Source organism: Leptinotarsa decemlineata, unplaced genomic scaffold (assembly GCF_025532065.1).
Source record: "Leptinotarsa decemlineata unplaced genomic scaffold, Ldec_3_MD MMD2_P_RNA_scaffold_1, whole genome shotgun sequence".
Classification (NCBI taxonomy): domain Eukaryota; kingdom Metazoa; phylum Arthropoda; class Insecta; order Coleoptera; family Chrysomelidae; genus Leptinotarsa; species Leptinotarsa decemlineata.
The window spans coordinates 2,711,065-2,726,871 of record NW_027412523.1 but is presented as its reverse complement, the minus strand read 5'-3'; the positions used below and the strand labels follow the sequence as shown (position 1 = coordinate 2,726,871).

Below are 15,807 nucleotides of genomic sequence, written 5' to 3'. Positions count from 1 at the left end.
AATAAGTTGGTGGATACTTGATGAAAATCCATGGCGTAATTGAAGAAGGAACAAGGAATTCCTGTACAACAATTGATTGTGAGAGGTTCAACAACTCGGTTAAAGAAACTGCAACGTATACCATACCTTCTTCACAAGCTAGTACTTCTTCTTAATACATCAAACACTACTCTTATACTGTAAGGAAACTTATTTTTTGGTATTTGGAACTATTTTGTGTAAATCTCATAAGAGAGAATAGTTGTTTTGAGGTAACAGCTTTTGTCTAGTTTTTATTAAACCTGTTGTTCTGTTATTTCCTTTTGCCATGAGGTGTGCGAAACTTTAAGGAAAACAGCATTACTTTGAAGATGATTTTTTCAGTTGATTGGGACAAAATCGTATTTTTCCACAAAAAAATTCGGTAACAAACAGCCGTAGAACATTGCTGGGGGGAAGGGTGGAAGTGGAATGGAATAATGCAACTTTATTATAACATTACCACCTGCAACTTTTTTATTTCAATGTAAAATCAATGTAATCCCTTTAAGAGGGACAGTAATCAATGAACAAATACTGTTCACTGACACCCAGTATAACCTATCAACACTATCCGTATACTTAACAAATATGTCTTGTGTTTTAGACTAAGATATACGGATCCATTCTCAAAAATACCGCTGAGGCTAGCTGGTTTGGTAAATATACTCAGATGACCGGAGAGTACAAATACAAAAATTCGTATGGGCCACAATTCAATTTGGATGCATCAGGTTTGTCTTTCGTTACCTTTAGCTTGAAATAATAATCACCCTTTGTCAGACGAAATTGTCATGTTATCATAGTGTCCATTATATTAATTTTCAATGGTGTTTCAGGTAAATACAATGTTGAAAACAATGGAAAACCTTTCACTGGCGCTATATCTTTCGATGTAATAACACCAAGCAAGGAAATCAGGAAACTGAAATGGGAATCGGTTGGATTGCTCCAGATACCTAAAGATTCGTCCCAAACTTTTGTAGTAGAAGCATCTTCAGGTCTCTTCGTCGATGATGATGGTGTAAGTAGCTGATTCAAATTTGATATTTGTGGGAAAACTAAAAGGGTCATAAGAGCTAGATGATATTATTGATGATGATGAGCAAGAATTAGTTTTGAAGCCACTTGTTCTTAATATAAAACTTACTAACATTGCATTCAGAAAAATTATGCTGATATAGTCCAGTCATTATAGTAAGTTCACCTCGGAATTCGAAATACCCAGATGTAAGTCTGTAAATACTTGTATATTGACACCCTAAAAGTTGTCTCAAAACCTACATATGGTAGGGTGTAAGCAACTATTAAATTTCAATGTCAAAGGTCACAAAAATCGGTTTTTTGCGCTTTTTTTTGGAAATATCTCATTTCCTATGGGTTTTTTGCTATTTGTATTCCTTATCAATATTGTAGAATACAAAATTCTCTGCAAATTTTGTTTAAAAAAATTTTTTATACGGTGAACCGTTTTCGAGATGGAGGGCGGAGAACACGCGGTCACAGCATCACTTCAGGTCAACCGGTGCCTCCGGTCGAAAACGCGCCATATATAGTTGATGAACTATCGATAAATCAATGATTATAAATATTTGTCAATTTTTATTAACTATTATATTATATTTCATCATTTTTTTCCTAACTTATCCACTTTTTATTCAGTATTAATTTATTTAACAACACTTACCTGCCCATGTAATTGCAGAATTGTTAATGAAAATATAGGAATTATATTTGAATTTTAACCTAATTAATATTTATAACTTCTTACATGATGAAAAAAAAACAAATAAATTATGAATTAATCTTTTTATTAAAAAATATCATTGAATACATTTATTTTTATTGAAAGTAAAGAAATGGAATAATTGGTACAAAAACTACAATTTATAATTTTAATCATCTTCTTCCTCTTCATCGTCGTCTTCTGGCTGCAGGCAAATTTCAAACTGGTCTTCATTATCGTCTTCAACGACATTTGTCTCAAGTTCTTCCATGATTTCGGGGTCAAAAGTTCCATCTTCGTTAATGTCGCTCTGATATGGTAGAGCATTGAGACAAGCTTGCCCATTACATTGGCCACAAGCTAAAGAGCATTGCAAGCCCGCTTTCCTGCATCCGCATCGCGAACCACAACCACTCTTGCAGTTGCAGAAAATTGTATTTAGCAAATCTTCTGGAGCAGGTGGTGAAATTGTCATGATAGGCTCCAAATCATGTCCTAACCAAGTTTGAACTTGATAATATACACGGTTGAAATGTTGATGAGCAGCTGCACTTGTTGATGGAATATTTGAAAGCTGTACAGGTTTATTAAGTTTTGTAGACTTGACGTAATGCATATAACAAAGATGATCGAGACTTTTCACAGATTTCGGAGCATTATAGACTGCCAATAAGGTTTGAGTCCCACTCTCTAATAATCTCTGGGCCGAACAATTTTCTTCCTCAAATGCTGAAGCTAGTTCATCCAAATTTGTCAGTTTCTCAAAAACTTTTAAAAATGATTTTTTTCCCTTTTTAAAAAGCGCAGAAGTTGTGTCACAGCCACTTAATGTTTTTCTCTTAATTATTTTTAAATTTTAGTAAACGGTTATCAGTATTATTGAATAGATATAGATTTCATGCATGAAGAAAATGATAAAATATAATATAATAGTTAATAAAAATTGACAAATATTTATAATCATTGATTTATCGATAGTTCATCAACTATATATGGCGCGTTTTCCACCGGAGGCACCGGTTGACCTGAAGTGATGCTGTGACCGCGCGCTCTCCGCCCTCTATCTCGAAAACGGTTCACCGTATAAAAATTTTTTTAAACAAAATTTGTAGAGAATTTTGTATTCTACAATGTTGATAATAAATACAAATAGCAAAAAACCCATAGGAAATGAGATATTTCCAAAAAAAGCGCAAAAAACCGATTTTTGTGACCTTTGACCTTGAAATTTAATAGTTGCTTACACCCTACCATATGTAGGTTTTGAGACAACTTTTAGGGTGTCAATATACAACTATTTACAGACTTACAGCTGGGTATCTCGAATTCCGAGATTCTTACCTAATTTAAGCTTAAATGACTGGATTAATATAGAAAATGATTCCAAAAAAAAACAAAAGAAAACGTCAAAAAAAAAACAAAAGAAAACGTCAACTGAATGAAACATATACCCATTTGTGCTTACATTCTCAGAAATCTATTTGCATGTGTGATTCCAATGAAAAAATTTAATGTAAGTGAAATCCAATTTGTTTCAGACTGTTCCTGATCCTATTATTGATTATAAAGGCGAAGGTCAAATTAAGGCCAGTGACAAAGATGCAGAACTAAAGGTGGGCACTCAAATATCATCAAATATATCGGATATAACCAAGTTAATGCATTTCTAGGGAAGCATCAGTTACGGAAAATACGAACCTATTTCTGGAGCGGCAGCTTACAGCTACAAGACTGAAGGGGAAAAGAAGCAAGTCAACGGAAACGTTGCTGTACAATACGGCAAAGACAAAAACTTCAAAGCTGAGGGATCACTGATCAGACCAAACAAGAACGAATACAAAATAAATACAGAAATCAACACCCCGTACGACGGATACAAAAAAACAATTATTAATGTGGACACCAAAACGTCAGATGACCACAAACATGTCACTAGTCAAACTACGGTGAACCACGATGGCAAACTGTGGACTTTGGATAGTGAAATCCGTGCTTCAGATATATCTCCCCTGATTGACATCAAAGTGAAGGACCCCGAAGGCAAGAAGGTCCAGTACTACTTGAAAGTAGATAAACATGCTGACAGAGAGTCTAAGGGAGAAAGTAAATTCCTGTGTGAAAGAAGCGACTTCCTCTTCGAACAAAATTGGGACGTGAATGTGAACAACATCGAGAACTTCTTCATTAAATGGTACGGCAACTCTCCCAATTACCACCTCAACAAGGTCTTGTTCGAAGCCCAAAACAAACCAGGAAAGACCGGTAAAAGAATACAATTCACAATCACTTCTGCCGGAAAGAACATCGTTTCTGGAAGCACCAACTACCAAGCGCGTGATGAACACGGAAAATATGTCGTTGAAGGATCAGGGTCTGTGAAAATTAAGGATGCAACCAAGCCGCTGAGTTTCAAGTATATCTGTCACCAATTATCTTTGCAAAAGGATGGCGAACAAGGAATCGACGTTTCACTCGATGCTTCTGTAGGAAATATGGCGATTGACTCAGAATTCAAAACAACTAACAAGCAGTTCAGGTATCTGTCCTCTTACTGCGAGACGAATAAGGAGTGCACTCATGTGGAAATCGATTCAAAGGTCAACAGTAACGGTAAGTTAGACATCACATCTTTAAACTGTTGGTAAGTTACATATTCTCTTTTCCACACAGATAAATCTGGCAACATGCTTTATATCACCTACTTTGTTTTACGAAAAACAATGATGAGATTGTGTCTCTTAAAGTTTATCTTCTTTTTGGAAACAAAATTCCTACACAATATAGTAAATTAATGAGGTTAAATTTCACTCACATGGACCACTGTCATCCTCACTGATAGACAACCGGTGTTTCTCTCTTCAGTTCCAAATCTGGATAAAATTACAAGAAGAAACACTTAATTCATTCATAAAATTTTGACTTTATGTCACGGAATGAATTCGATCTAGTAATGTCATTGATGACAGGACGTAGTGACATTCATTCGCTTATTTGATCAAATCCCAGCCATAGGAATGTTGTTTGAGAATGGTAAAAAAGAATGATATTAAAAATGTTTTTCACTAGTTATCACTGGAGATTTTCCTCAATAAACGAATCATTGATAAATTGATTGATTTTCTAAAAATATACTGCGAAGAAATCAAAATATTGTAGACAAATTGATTTTGAAATATACAGAAGAATCTCACTAATCCGGCACTATACCAGAGGATGTCGGATTATTGGAATATTCGGATTACTAGATTATAGAGAAAATCAAAATAAGAAAAATAAAGCAATTCATAAAGAGAATGTATTGTTACGTTTCTACCCGTCGGGGGTTCACCAATAATTGACTACACCGAACAATAATACAACAAACACTTCAACTAAAAATTTCAACTATTATTTGAACCGCCTTACTAGATCACTTCGCGTACCGCACTGTAACGTCCACTTCACTGTGTACTTGACTGTCCGAATACGCTTGCAGCCAGCGTTTAAATATCGCAATGGAACATCGTAGAATTTCGCCGAAGTTCCATCGACATCGGCAGCATGTTTCTTGCTGCTTCTCGAGCGGCTGGTAACATTGGCATTCCCGCGCTCTTAGCTACGTCACGTTTGGTTTATGGTTACCAGTGGCGGTCAGCGTTACTTTCTTTCGGGCATGATTTATAACAGTATGTATCTATAACATATATGTGTTCTTGTCAAAACAACAGATGAATACGTAGCACGTGCACGTATTAAGTTTTGAGGTTAGACTGCTAGACGACTCGGCGACGGAGCGCATAGGCGTAGAGGGGCAAGGAAGCCGCGGGCGGAGGCTGCTGGGTTATTGAACGTATCGGTCGGATTAGTGATATTCTGCTTTGTACTATTGAAAACTTCAAACATTGTAACCAAATTTATCTTATTCTTTCAGAAACATTGATTTTTTTTCAATGTGAATTCAAATTCAAATATTGCTCTATATTAAAAACACCAGAGTCCGTTTACCGAGCAGATGGAAAGTTTGATAGGATGTAGAAACTTGCAAACAAAAATCACGAGCATATCACGCTCTTATACAATTCCATCTTTTCGGTGAACAGACTATAGTATCATAGCCTCCAATTCTACTATTGAAATCCATTTCAGAAATTGATAACTACAACCATGTCCTGGAAATCAGCTTAGATTTCCGCAAACTAGGCATTCCCCATGAATTTGGGCTCAAATCAGTCACCGACCTGAAAAATCATTTTCTTGATCACACCGTCGATGTTCATTTCCAAGGCAAGGAGAACAAAAAATACCAGTACAAAATATACCTGCAGCAGAAAGAGGCAGTAATATCATACACTACTCCAAAGAGAGTCGTGTCCTTGGAAGCCATCGCAGATTTCCCGAAGGATCTTCTCAGGGATGGAAAATACCAAGGAGAAGTCGCGTTTTACTTTGACAAAAAGAATCAGCCAAACAACAAAGCGGGAATCAGCGCATGGTTGAATTTCAATAAACAAGCAGGAACCGTCAACGGAGAATCCAAATTTGTATATCCAGGTGTACGGGTGAGTTTCAACATACGAGTATATACATATTCATATACCTACATCGACATAGAAAACCAGTTTCTTTTTCCACATTTTTTTTAAATAGTACAAAGACGAGTCGATATTATTACGTTTTCCCCGTGGGTTTGACAATAATTGACTATGCTAAATAATGATCAAATTCAACTTTATTTCACTTTTATTACACCAAACACTTCAACCAAAACTTAAAACTAATAGTCAAATGTACATCGCCTTATTTGAATTCACTTCGCACCGCACTGTCGCTTGACTTGACTTGTTGATATGGGCGTGGGTAGCGTTTATATATGGTAACCAAATTCACAAAAGGAATTTGCCAGAAATCTATTGAGGCTGGTGGAATTATTCCCGAAGCGACGCGAACTTGGCCACGTCACAATTGATTTACGACGACCAGTGGCGGCCGGCTTCATTATTTTTATCAGGGGATGATTCACAACAATATCTTTCATTATTAAAGAATTGAAGACTAGTGCAGACTAGATGTGTAACCGAACGTTCTTGAAAATTTTTCATATAAAGATTCAAGCTTTAGGATGGCCATAGTTAAACTATTTTAATTTAGATAGTTTATGCGAGACATAATCATATTCCCTATTTCAGTGAAAGACACAAGTTGTTTATTCGTAAATAAAGAGGTTTCAAGGTAAAAAAAGATTTCTGGTGAAGTTGATTTGCATGCGAATTAATCATATGAGTTTCGATATTATTTTATGGAATGTTTTACTGGTCTCATATTGAATATTACTGAAGTTTTTTCCCAACACCAAAACGTTATTTCAACACCTCGACAAGTGTTTCGATCCCCAAGTGATAATCTTCAAGAGAAAGATTGAACTCTTCCTTTTAATCTTCATCTTGAAGATGATCACTTGGTGATCGAGGTGTTAAAATAACGGTTGGTTCATAATGATGAATGACAAATTCTTGTTGGTCGAATTTTTATTTAATTTTTTCTTCACAGGCCCTCTCTACATCGATCAAATCCCAAGTAATCGGTGATTTAGCAGGCAAAGGCGAAGTAATTGTGAACGTCGTATTGGACGTTTTTGCTAAACCAGATCAAAAACTGGTCAGTGTGTTGAAATACAATCAAGACATCAAGGGTATGAGCTATAAAAACAGTCTGGAAATCAAAAGTGCTGGTTTAGGTATCGATATAACAGCCAACGACGTAATGGATTACGACAGTAGGACTTACAATGGAATATATGCTCTCGACGTGAAATACAAAGTTGGCAACTCAAAGTACGACAACGTTTTCTTAATGAAAGCAGGAAAAAGCTCTTTCGATTTCTTGATCAAATCACTCAATGTGAACTTACTCAAAATAACCGGAACGATGAACCTCGATAAAGGAGCACAAGTGGTAGATGCAGAAATCTCATCCTACGACAATAAACCTCTCCAAACCCACATAGAACTTAAGAAATTCAACACCCTGTTTTACACAATTGGTTTCAAAGGTGAGTGTCATTCATGTTCAATATCAAAACAGTTGCAACATATCAAATAGTTTGCCTCCAAGACTAAAAATATTAAGAAAATTTCTTTTGCGATTTCAAAGGTTGTTTTTTTTTCGCTAATCTTGTTACTGTCAAGATCTATAGGAGAAGAAAAAGTATTCTGAATATTGTTATTGTAACATAACATGACAGTAATATTATTTTTTACATTTTTTTAGATACTCCCAAAGAAAAATTACAGTTCAGTGTCGCTTTCATTCCCGGACAAATCGCCGACATACGCGCTGATCACGTCACTGCTAGCGGGAAAGTCAACCTTTATCAGGCCAATGTGAAACTGGCCGAGGCCGAATTCCTCAAACCCGATTACAGCATCAACTCGAAGGAGATCGAAAAGACCCTTGAACAGAGCAAACAGAGATACGCCCATTTCCTGACCGGTCTTCAACACGTCGGGGAGGAATTCTCCAACGATATCCGCAAAGAAATCCACCAACTACAAGAAATCTCCAAGAGGGCAACTCCGAATTTCGCACCCTTCAAGCAACACTGCGTTTCAGAGCTACAGAAGATCAAGAACGAAATTCTTCAAGACAAAGCTATCAAAGATATCGCAGAACTATTCGAGAAGGTATTCGGAACTTTGGCTCGATCAGCGGCTGATCTGTTTGTCAAATTTAGCGAGCTCCTCGAAGAATTGGGGAAGACGTTACAAACCACCTACGACGCTCTAGCCAAAATCGTGGAGCGAGATCTCATACCAGCAGTTGATGAGTTAGTGAAGAAACTGATAGCGATCGTCGGTGACATCACAGGTGCCGGAATCGAAATCGTTTCCGGATATATAGCAACGGTTAGCGAAATCATGGAGAAATATCAGCCGGAAATCAAACAGTTGGCCGCCATTTTCAGTGAATTGAGCCACAACGTAGCCAGATTTATTCAGAAATCTTACGACGAGGTCAGAAAAATATTCACCGAAGTAACCAAGAAGATTTACGATGAACTCAAGGCTTTACCTGTGTTCGAAGAACTCCAGGCTCAGTATGAAGACGTACGTACTACGATTATTTACACTGTTTATATTGAACTCTATAAATGCTTTTTTTATTGTAGTTCATCAAGAATGGACTTCCAAGCAAAGAAGGCATCGTTACCACATTGGAAGAAATTGCAGCTACCATCAAAGACTTCTTAGCACCAAATGAATTTATCCCCGAAGAAGTGACAGCTATAATTGACTTGACTGTTAATTATCTATCCAAGGTAATTTTCATCATCGTCGTTGTCATTATCAATATCTATTCATCAACGAAATCAAGTAGCATTAGTAGTTTCAATTCTCTTTCACGGTTTATAAGAATACTTTGACAATTACCCTTTACTTTCAGTTGTCGTAGCACCAGCTGTGATTTTATCTCTTTGAGTACTGTTTGACTATTTGTGGTTCATTACTTTAATCACGAATTTTCCTGTAATCAACCCCGGACCATCACTAAAATTCTACTATTGAATGCTTCATACTTTTCTTCGCCACAGAATGAATTCTGAGTGCTGGATAATGTTTACGATTGGACCGAGTCGACTGGAACTGTGCTGATTACTTCATTATGTATAATACTGGTTTAATCACATACTGGATTGAACAAAATTTGAAAACTCTGTATTCATAGATGAACTCCTCCTCCTGTGTTTCAGTTTCTCAGTTATCGCGATCCTTTTTCAGTCTGGATTGACTCCTTGAACTCCTTGACAAAGGGGACTCGTTCATACATGAGAACAATGCTCCAAAGAAGTTCTGATCTGAGCTTTATAAAGCATCAAAAGTTGCTGAAGTGTGTACAGTTTTCTGGTTCGGAACAGTGTTCCCAGCTTTCTAGAAGCAGCCTTTGCAATTCCAGCGACATGATTGTGCCCAGACATATTAGTGTCCACTTTAACCCCCAACAAACTTATCGAAGCAGAAAGCGAAATTGTCTGACCTGACTGGTCAGACTGGTCTATAGTTATTTGGAAGACATATATAAACGCCTTGTTTGCTCATTGTTTATCATCGACGTATTTTCATTGGGACAGAGTTTTCTTTGAGCAGTTGAGTCCTGTGGTGGCAAAGGCAACATGCCTTAGAGCAATATGCCATAAAACAATATTGCTGGCGATGCTACGTTTTTGCTGGTATGGCAGCACGGTGAAGAGCAACTGGACGTATTTCTTTCGTATCTAAACCCCCTTAACCCAAACATCCATTTCAAAATGGAACTATTCACAAAACCAATACACACAGAAAGGTCACTGAAAGAAAACTCTAACCGCCAACCGGTTAGAGGCCAATATTCAGGTTAACGAAAACCTTTAGAGAGAGTCTAAGGTTGTCTCAGGCCCCCAAAGGCTCTTTAGCAACACCGGGAGTTGAGCGAAACCCTTGTAGCTGGGGAACGGTCTGCAGTGAAACTACGAATAGATGTGTGAGTACATAAGTGCCTGAAATACAAAAACAATTTCAACCGGAAGCAAATAGGAATTACCATTAATAAAAATTGGATACCTGCACTTAACTGCTTAGGTCAGTCATTTCAACCATTAGGAATGAAGCCACACTCCTCACTGATGAAATAAAACCGGAGTATCTGCCAAAAACTTTCTTTCCGACATATTAATCACTCCTAAAAATATAACCCCTTCAATTTAGTATTAACATATTTTTATGTATTCTTCACTGATGATCCGTCGTGTCTTTACACGGGTGCAATTCAGATTTGTATATAGGTTTTCATATCCGCCATTAGTTTTGAACAAAAGATCTGACTCGACTTTACTTTTTTTCAGAAAATCAGACAAGAACCAGTTGATGACTTTGCTGTGCTTGACCAGTTGATCTCCCTAAATGTCGCCTTGATCAAGAAAGTTCTCAACGAATTTTCATCTCCTACATATGATATTAAACAAGCCGACTTTGGACCAGTATCTTTCGACTTCTTCCAGAAACTGCCCAAATTGGTAGCAATCAAATTCTCGCCTCTTTCCTACTTGTTGACGGAAGATACTTCAGAAGAAGCATTCGATTTCTTATTATCTTTGGTGAACCATCCACGACACTGGTTTGCTCCATTCCCAAGTAAGTTTCACTTTAAACATTCGAACAGTTACTGGAATCAAGATATATTTTTAGTGGCCTCATATCAAGTTTCAAGACTGGAAAAAACTCTAGTATGATTTCTAAATGTATTCTTCATTTATACTTTTGTTACAGTGTTTGGAGTAGTCCTTCAAGGCCGTCACATTTTCACTTTCGATGGAAAATACTTGACATTCCCTGGAAATTGCAAATATTTACTAGCACGAGATGCTGCACATGGAAACTTCACTATCATTGGTTCATATAAGGATGGCAGATTAGCTGCCCTCACTTTGGCTGACAAACATGACTTCATCACTATCAAGAACAATGGACAGGTTCTCCTGAATAATGGTAAGTTATTTGCTGTTAGAGGAAAGAAAAGGAATGGCAATGTATGAAGGTCTGAATACCTCATGTTTTGCCTCGGCATATACCACAGTTGCTGTTGGTGTAACATTATCATATATGTATTTCAGTTGCGACTGAATATCCTGCACGCAAACCAGAACTAAGCGCCTGGAGAACTTACGAAATGATCAACATCAAATCTACCGCAGGAGTGAAAATAGAATGTACTCCGGATCTGGGAGGTTGTGGGTTCTACATTAATGGATTCTACCATTCCCAGGTGAAGGGTCTTTTAGGAAACGGCAACAACGAACCATATGACGACTTCACAATTCCCAACGGCAAGATTGTCACGGCAGAAAGTGAATTCGGAAACTCCTACAAGATTGGAAACTGCCAACCGGTATGAAGGTGGTTTGAACATAGAGGAAAGTTTTTAATAAATGTCAAACATTTCAGGTTACCGTTCCGAAAAATGATATTTCCCAAGAAAATCCAATTTGTAACAAACTATTCGGCTGGGAATCATCGATGAGTCCTTGCTTCCCATTCGTGAAAACTGACAATTTCAAGATAGCTTGTGCACATGGACTGGCAGCCAACATTGAACACACAGAAATGGCAATTGCTTCTGCTTATGTGGGTACTTGCCACGAACATAATATACCAATCTCCATTCCGTCACATTTGTGTAAGTTTCCATCTGAATCAAGTTTTTGATATGGCGAATCAATGTATTGTTTCAATGGCCTATGAAAATCTTCCTCTTGAAGATGATCACTTGGTGATCGAAACACGTGTCGAGGTGTTAAAAACAACGGTTTGGTGTTGGAATTAAACTCCAGTAATATTCATCTTTACACCAAAGGTTTCAAACAGTGCATCACAAGTACCAATGAAAAGTTTCAAACGTATAATAATAACAATAATTAACTGTCTTGAACAAATTTATTTCCAACAATACTTCAATAATCATTAACTAATTTATTTATTACAACACTTAGCAACTAACGCTTAATTTATTTCCACTATTTGAATTTCTTGTTTAGCCGCTCGATTCACTTTCTGAACTGCCCTCTTGAGCCGGGAAGACGGCTTATATCGGGACACCGATGTTCCCTTATACTCCGGAGTTTACTGAATCCGTTGTGGGGAATGCAGAGTTTATTAAAACTAGTCATTCCTCATCCAATTTCGGTGATTATTTTTGTAATTTGTTGGGAAGATTCACATTTGAATGTCCAATTTTGTATTATAAACCATAAACATGTACTGGATTTGATTTTTTCTGTTCTGAAAAGAATGTTATGTTCTTTTGAAAAAGACTGTTAAAAGTAGTGAAAAACATAGAAATTTTCATTTCTCTTTTCATTATGATCTCTTACCACGTAGACGGCTACATCCATCAATTTATGAATCTAATTATATTGATATTTGTCAGTTCTAATATCATTGTATCATCCTTATGAACCGAATACGGTTAATGGAGTTCATTATTCAAATTAACAAAAACAACGTGGACAAATCTGATAAACATGTGTATGAAGTTTTAGAATAATCGAGAGTTTAATTTATGATTTGAAAACTATGACAAATGAGATTCCATTTGAGTCACTGATCATATTTTTTAATAAACAACACCTAACGAGTAGATCTCCACAAAGTTTGTGGAGATGAAGTGTTTATGATATCACCATGGATCTTCATCAAATAACGGCCGAATCAATCAGAAAACTTTTTCGCTTGTTAATATTTTTTTCAAGTATCTGGATATCCAGAAACATAATTCAAAATGTTACTTTTGATTTCAAGTGCAATGTACCAATAGCATGAAACCATTCAACGTGGGGGAAAGATTTAGCGTTAAAGTACCAAACGAGGCAGCAGATATCATCGTTCTCGTCGATACCACCAAATCCAATGAAAAATTGTACACAGAATTGTTGAAACCTTTGCTACAGGATGTTGTCAAAACACTGGCATCCAAAAGTATTAAGTAAGTAGACGTGCATGCTTTAACAATCCTGACTTTTCAGAAAGAAATTGAATATTTCCTACTTCAGACACAGAATACACATTTACAATGAAACCCCTCCACATATGAAGCAAACTAAACTCTCAACACCTTTTTTCTGTTATTCTCTTCCTGTAAACTCTTCTTCTCTACTTGCTTGATAACGTTTATTCATTATTAGGGGTTAGTAGTTTACAATGTTTTTTTTAATATTTGTTGGGACCCTGTTATAGGCTTATGCCTCTTCAGTAGTCTTCAGGGTTTCTTCTCTACTCATAACCTTCACTTTTTGTATGTTTCGCTTCTCAAAAAGGACCCGCCCCCCCATATGAAACTATAGAAAGAGAAACGAAACTCCACGTCATGTTGTCGTCTTGGTATGTTCCCGTTCTGTGCCGTCCTGTCGCAGTGTGCATGGAACTTAGTTGGGTCTTGTACCTGTGTGAACAATAAACTATCGAATCAAGTTATATAACCTTTGATAATGAATAATTCACGATGATATTTTATGAGAGAAATAGATGTAGACGTTGCAGATAATAATACATTTCAACTTTTCCTTATTATAGATAGAAATTAAAACTCCTAATAGAATATTTTTACGACATATTTTGTTTCTCAACATTTCACAAATATTTCACAAACATATTTTTTAGTGATGTACAACTCCAAGTCATAGCCTACGGAGGTGAGAATTTATGGCCCAGTCACGTATCAGTCGGAGGAAAATTGACCTTCTCAGATAAACTGCCGGATCTGAAATTTTCAGAAAAACCAAAAACAAAAGAGGAATTTTCAGAAGGCATTTTCGCAAACATCAAACGCGACTTAGAACCTATTGAAAGGATTATTCATGACATCAAGTTGGCCATTGGCGACACCTTGGAGGGACACACATACAGTGAGGCTTTCAATTATCCATTCCGGGCACATGCAGTTAAATCCATCATCGTCCTCACCAGCAAGCCTTGTGAAGTTGGAAATCTTGAAATTGTGAGTACAGTCAGCATGATTTTTGACATAGTCATTATTCTTTTCGAAGTATTCACAGATTACTACAACTACGGACATAAATGAAACAATAATCTAGTGGGGACAAATCCCAATGCGCCACAGTGGATGTCTAATTAACTACACTCTGATGGATGAAAAAGCGAACTGTTTTATTGATAGTGAATTTTCAACAAGGATCTAGAATTCAAAAGTTATATAAAGTTTACAACTTAGTCAAAAAAGGGTTGAAATTGGATTGATAGAAATTGTTGATCACAAAGGCAAGTAATGGAAAAACCACTAAAATACAGCAAAAACCACTGAAATATATTCTTTTATCGTGTGGTTAACTCACTTATAATGCTAATGCCAAGACACTTGTGATATCAGATGTCAAAATGTGTTACTCCCGTAATATGAGAAACGATCTTGATTAAATGTGAAAAAATGTTATATTTAATTAAAAAGTGCATACCTGAAAACCGAAAGCTTGGCAATATAACACAATAAAGGTCAATAAACAAGAGCAAACCACACAACAAAAAATTCATTTCACCGGCGAAACAACACGTGGTGTTTATTGTAAATCAATGTCAACAAAACAAATTGTTTTGACTGTGCCAACTGCCATCTATTCAGCAATAGCACAATTAATGTATAGTACAGCGCTCAGGTGGATGTCTCAGGAAGTGAACACAGATCGCGGGAAAATGTCGAGATACTTATTTGAACGTAGTTGTGGTAATCTGTGTAAGTATTTCAAGCGAACAATTTGTCATATTTTCCAGTGTTTCACAATTCTTGATTCAATTCAGTTTTCAGAGTAATGGACAAATTGATTACATTACATAATTACAGAACCTCCGAATGTGAGTCACAACTCTCAACATATAGGTATCTCATTGTTCACAATTCATACTCCAGAACTGTGATAAGTTTATTAATTGCCCTTGAAACTAGTTTTCTTCTCGGTTGAAAATGTTACTGACCGACTGGTATACGGTACTGCCATCTTTTAGTGAGAAACTGAACTTATCTATCAGTAAAACAAAACATAAATTCGCGGAGACTTTCAACTTAAATTTTGAACTATTTTTCATGGCCTTGTTGACGATATATGAGAGAGTTCTGGATTCCTTCACAAGAAAATTAAAGTATCTTGTAACAAATGATTATCTTGAGAAAGGGTTTTATAAATGTCATCAACAGTTTATGAAGATCAACTCTTATTAATGTTACAGCTGCAAAGGCTCAGGACCGTACTCTACAGAAACGACCAAATTTCACTCAATTTGATCACTCCATTCGATTCCTTCAGCGTCAAAGATAAAAAGAAATCGGCCGATGTTGTTGGATTCAACGACCAGAATGTTTTCACCCTCTCTCTCGGCAAAAAGAAACCAGATGGTAACTCTGAGCTGTACAAGGACCTTCACTACCACGACTATTGCGTTGACTTCACTATCAAGGTAGGAACAAATATTAAATCTGGCCGCCTTTGGCCTAAAACTTTCTCCGAACTGTTTTAACATACATTTTGCTGTAACCTGTAGCTTACACTA

The 15,807-nt window shown here is 36.6% G+C and overlaps 1 protein-coding gene and 1 long non-coding RNA gene across 2 annotated transcripts in view; one reads left to right on the top strand and one right to left on the bottom strand.

The window, feature by feature from the left end:
* Positions 1-15,807, top strand: part of apolpp (retinoid- and fatty-acid binding glycoprotein apolipophorin) — a 42,399-nt gene that overhangs the window by 25,108 nt on the left and 1,484 nt on the right. Inside the window, exons 9-23 of the mRNA XM_023174635.2 lie at positions 626-752; positions 858-1,042; positions 3,283-3,357; positions 3,415-4,354; positions 5,870-6,282; positions 7,271-7,772; positions 7,991-8,826; positions 8,889-9,038; positions 10,599-10,887; positions 11,023-11,241; positions 11,367-11,641; positions 11,698-11,929; positions 13,051-13,234; positions 13,909-14,245; positions 15,487-15,714. Of these exons, the coding sequence (XP_023030403.2) occupies positions 626-752; positions 858-1,042; positions 3,283-3,357; positions 3,415-4,354; positions 5,870-6,282; positions 7,271-7,772; positions 7,991-8,826; positions 8,889-9,038; positions 10,599-10,887; positions 11,023-11,241; positions 11,367-11,641; positions 11,698-11,929; positions 13,051-13,234; positions 13,909-14,245; positions 15,487-15,714 (4,992 nt within the window). The remainder of the gene's footprint in view (positions 1-625; positions 753-857; positions 1,043-3,282; positions 3,358-3,414; positions 4,355-5,869; positions 6,283-7,270; positions 7,773-7,990; positions 8,827-8,888; positions 9,039-10,598; positions 10,888-11,022; positions 11,242-11,366; positions 11,642-11,697; positions 11,930-13,050; positions 13,235-13,908; positions 14,246-15,486; positions 15,715-15,807) is intronic.
* LOC141483379 (uncharacterized) lies at positions 13,051-15,240 on the bottom strand. The gene is made up of 2 exons (XR_012466062.1): positions 14,721-15,240; positions 13,051-13,690 (listed from the first exon to the last, which is right to left on the bottom strand). It is a non-coding gene; the product is annotated as an uncharacterized lncRNA (long non-coding RNA).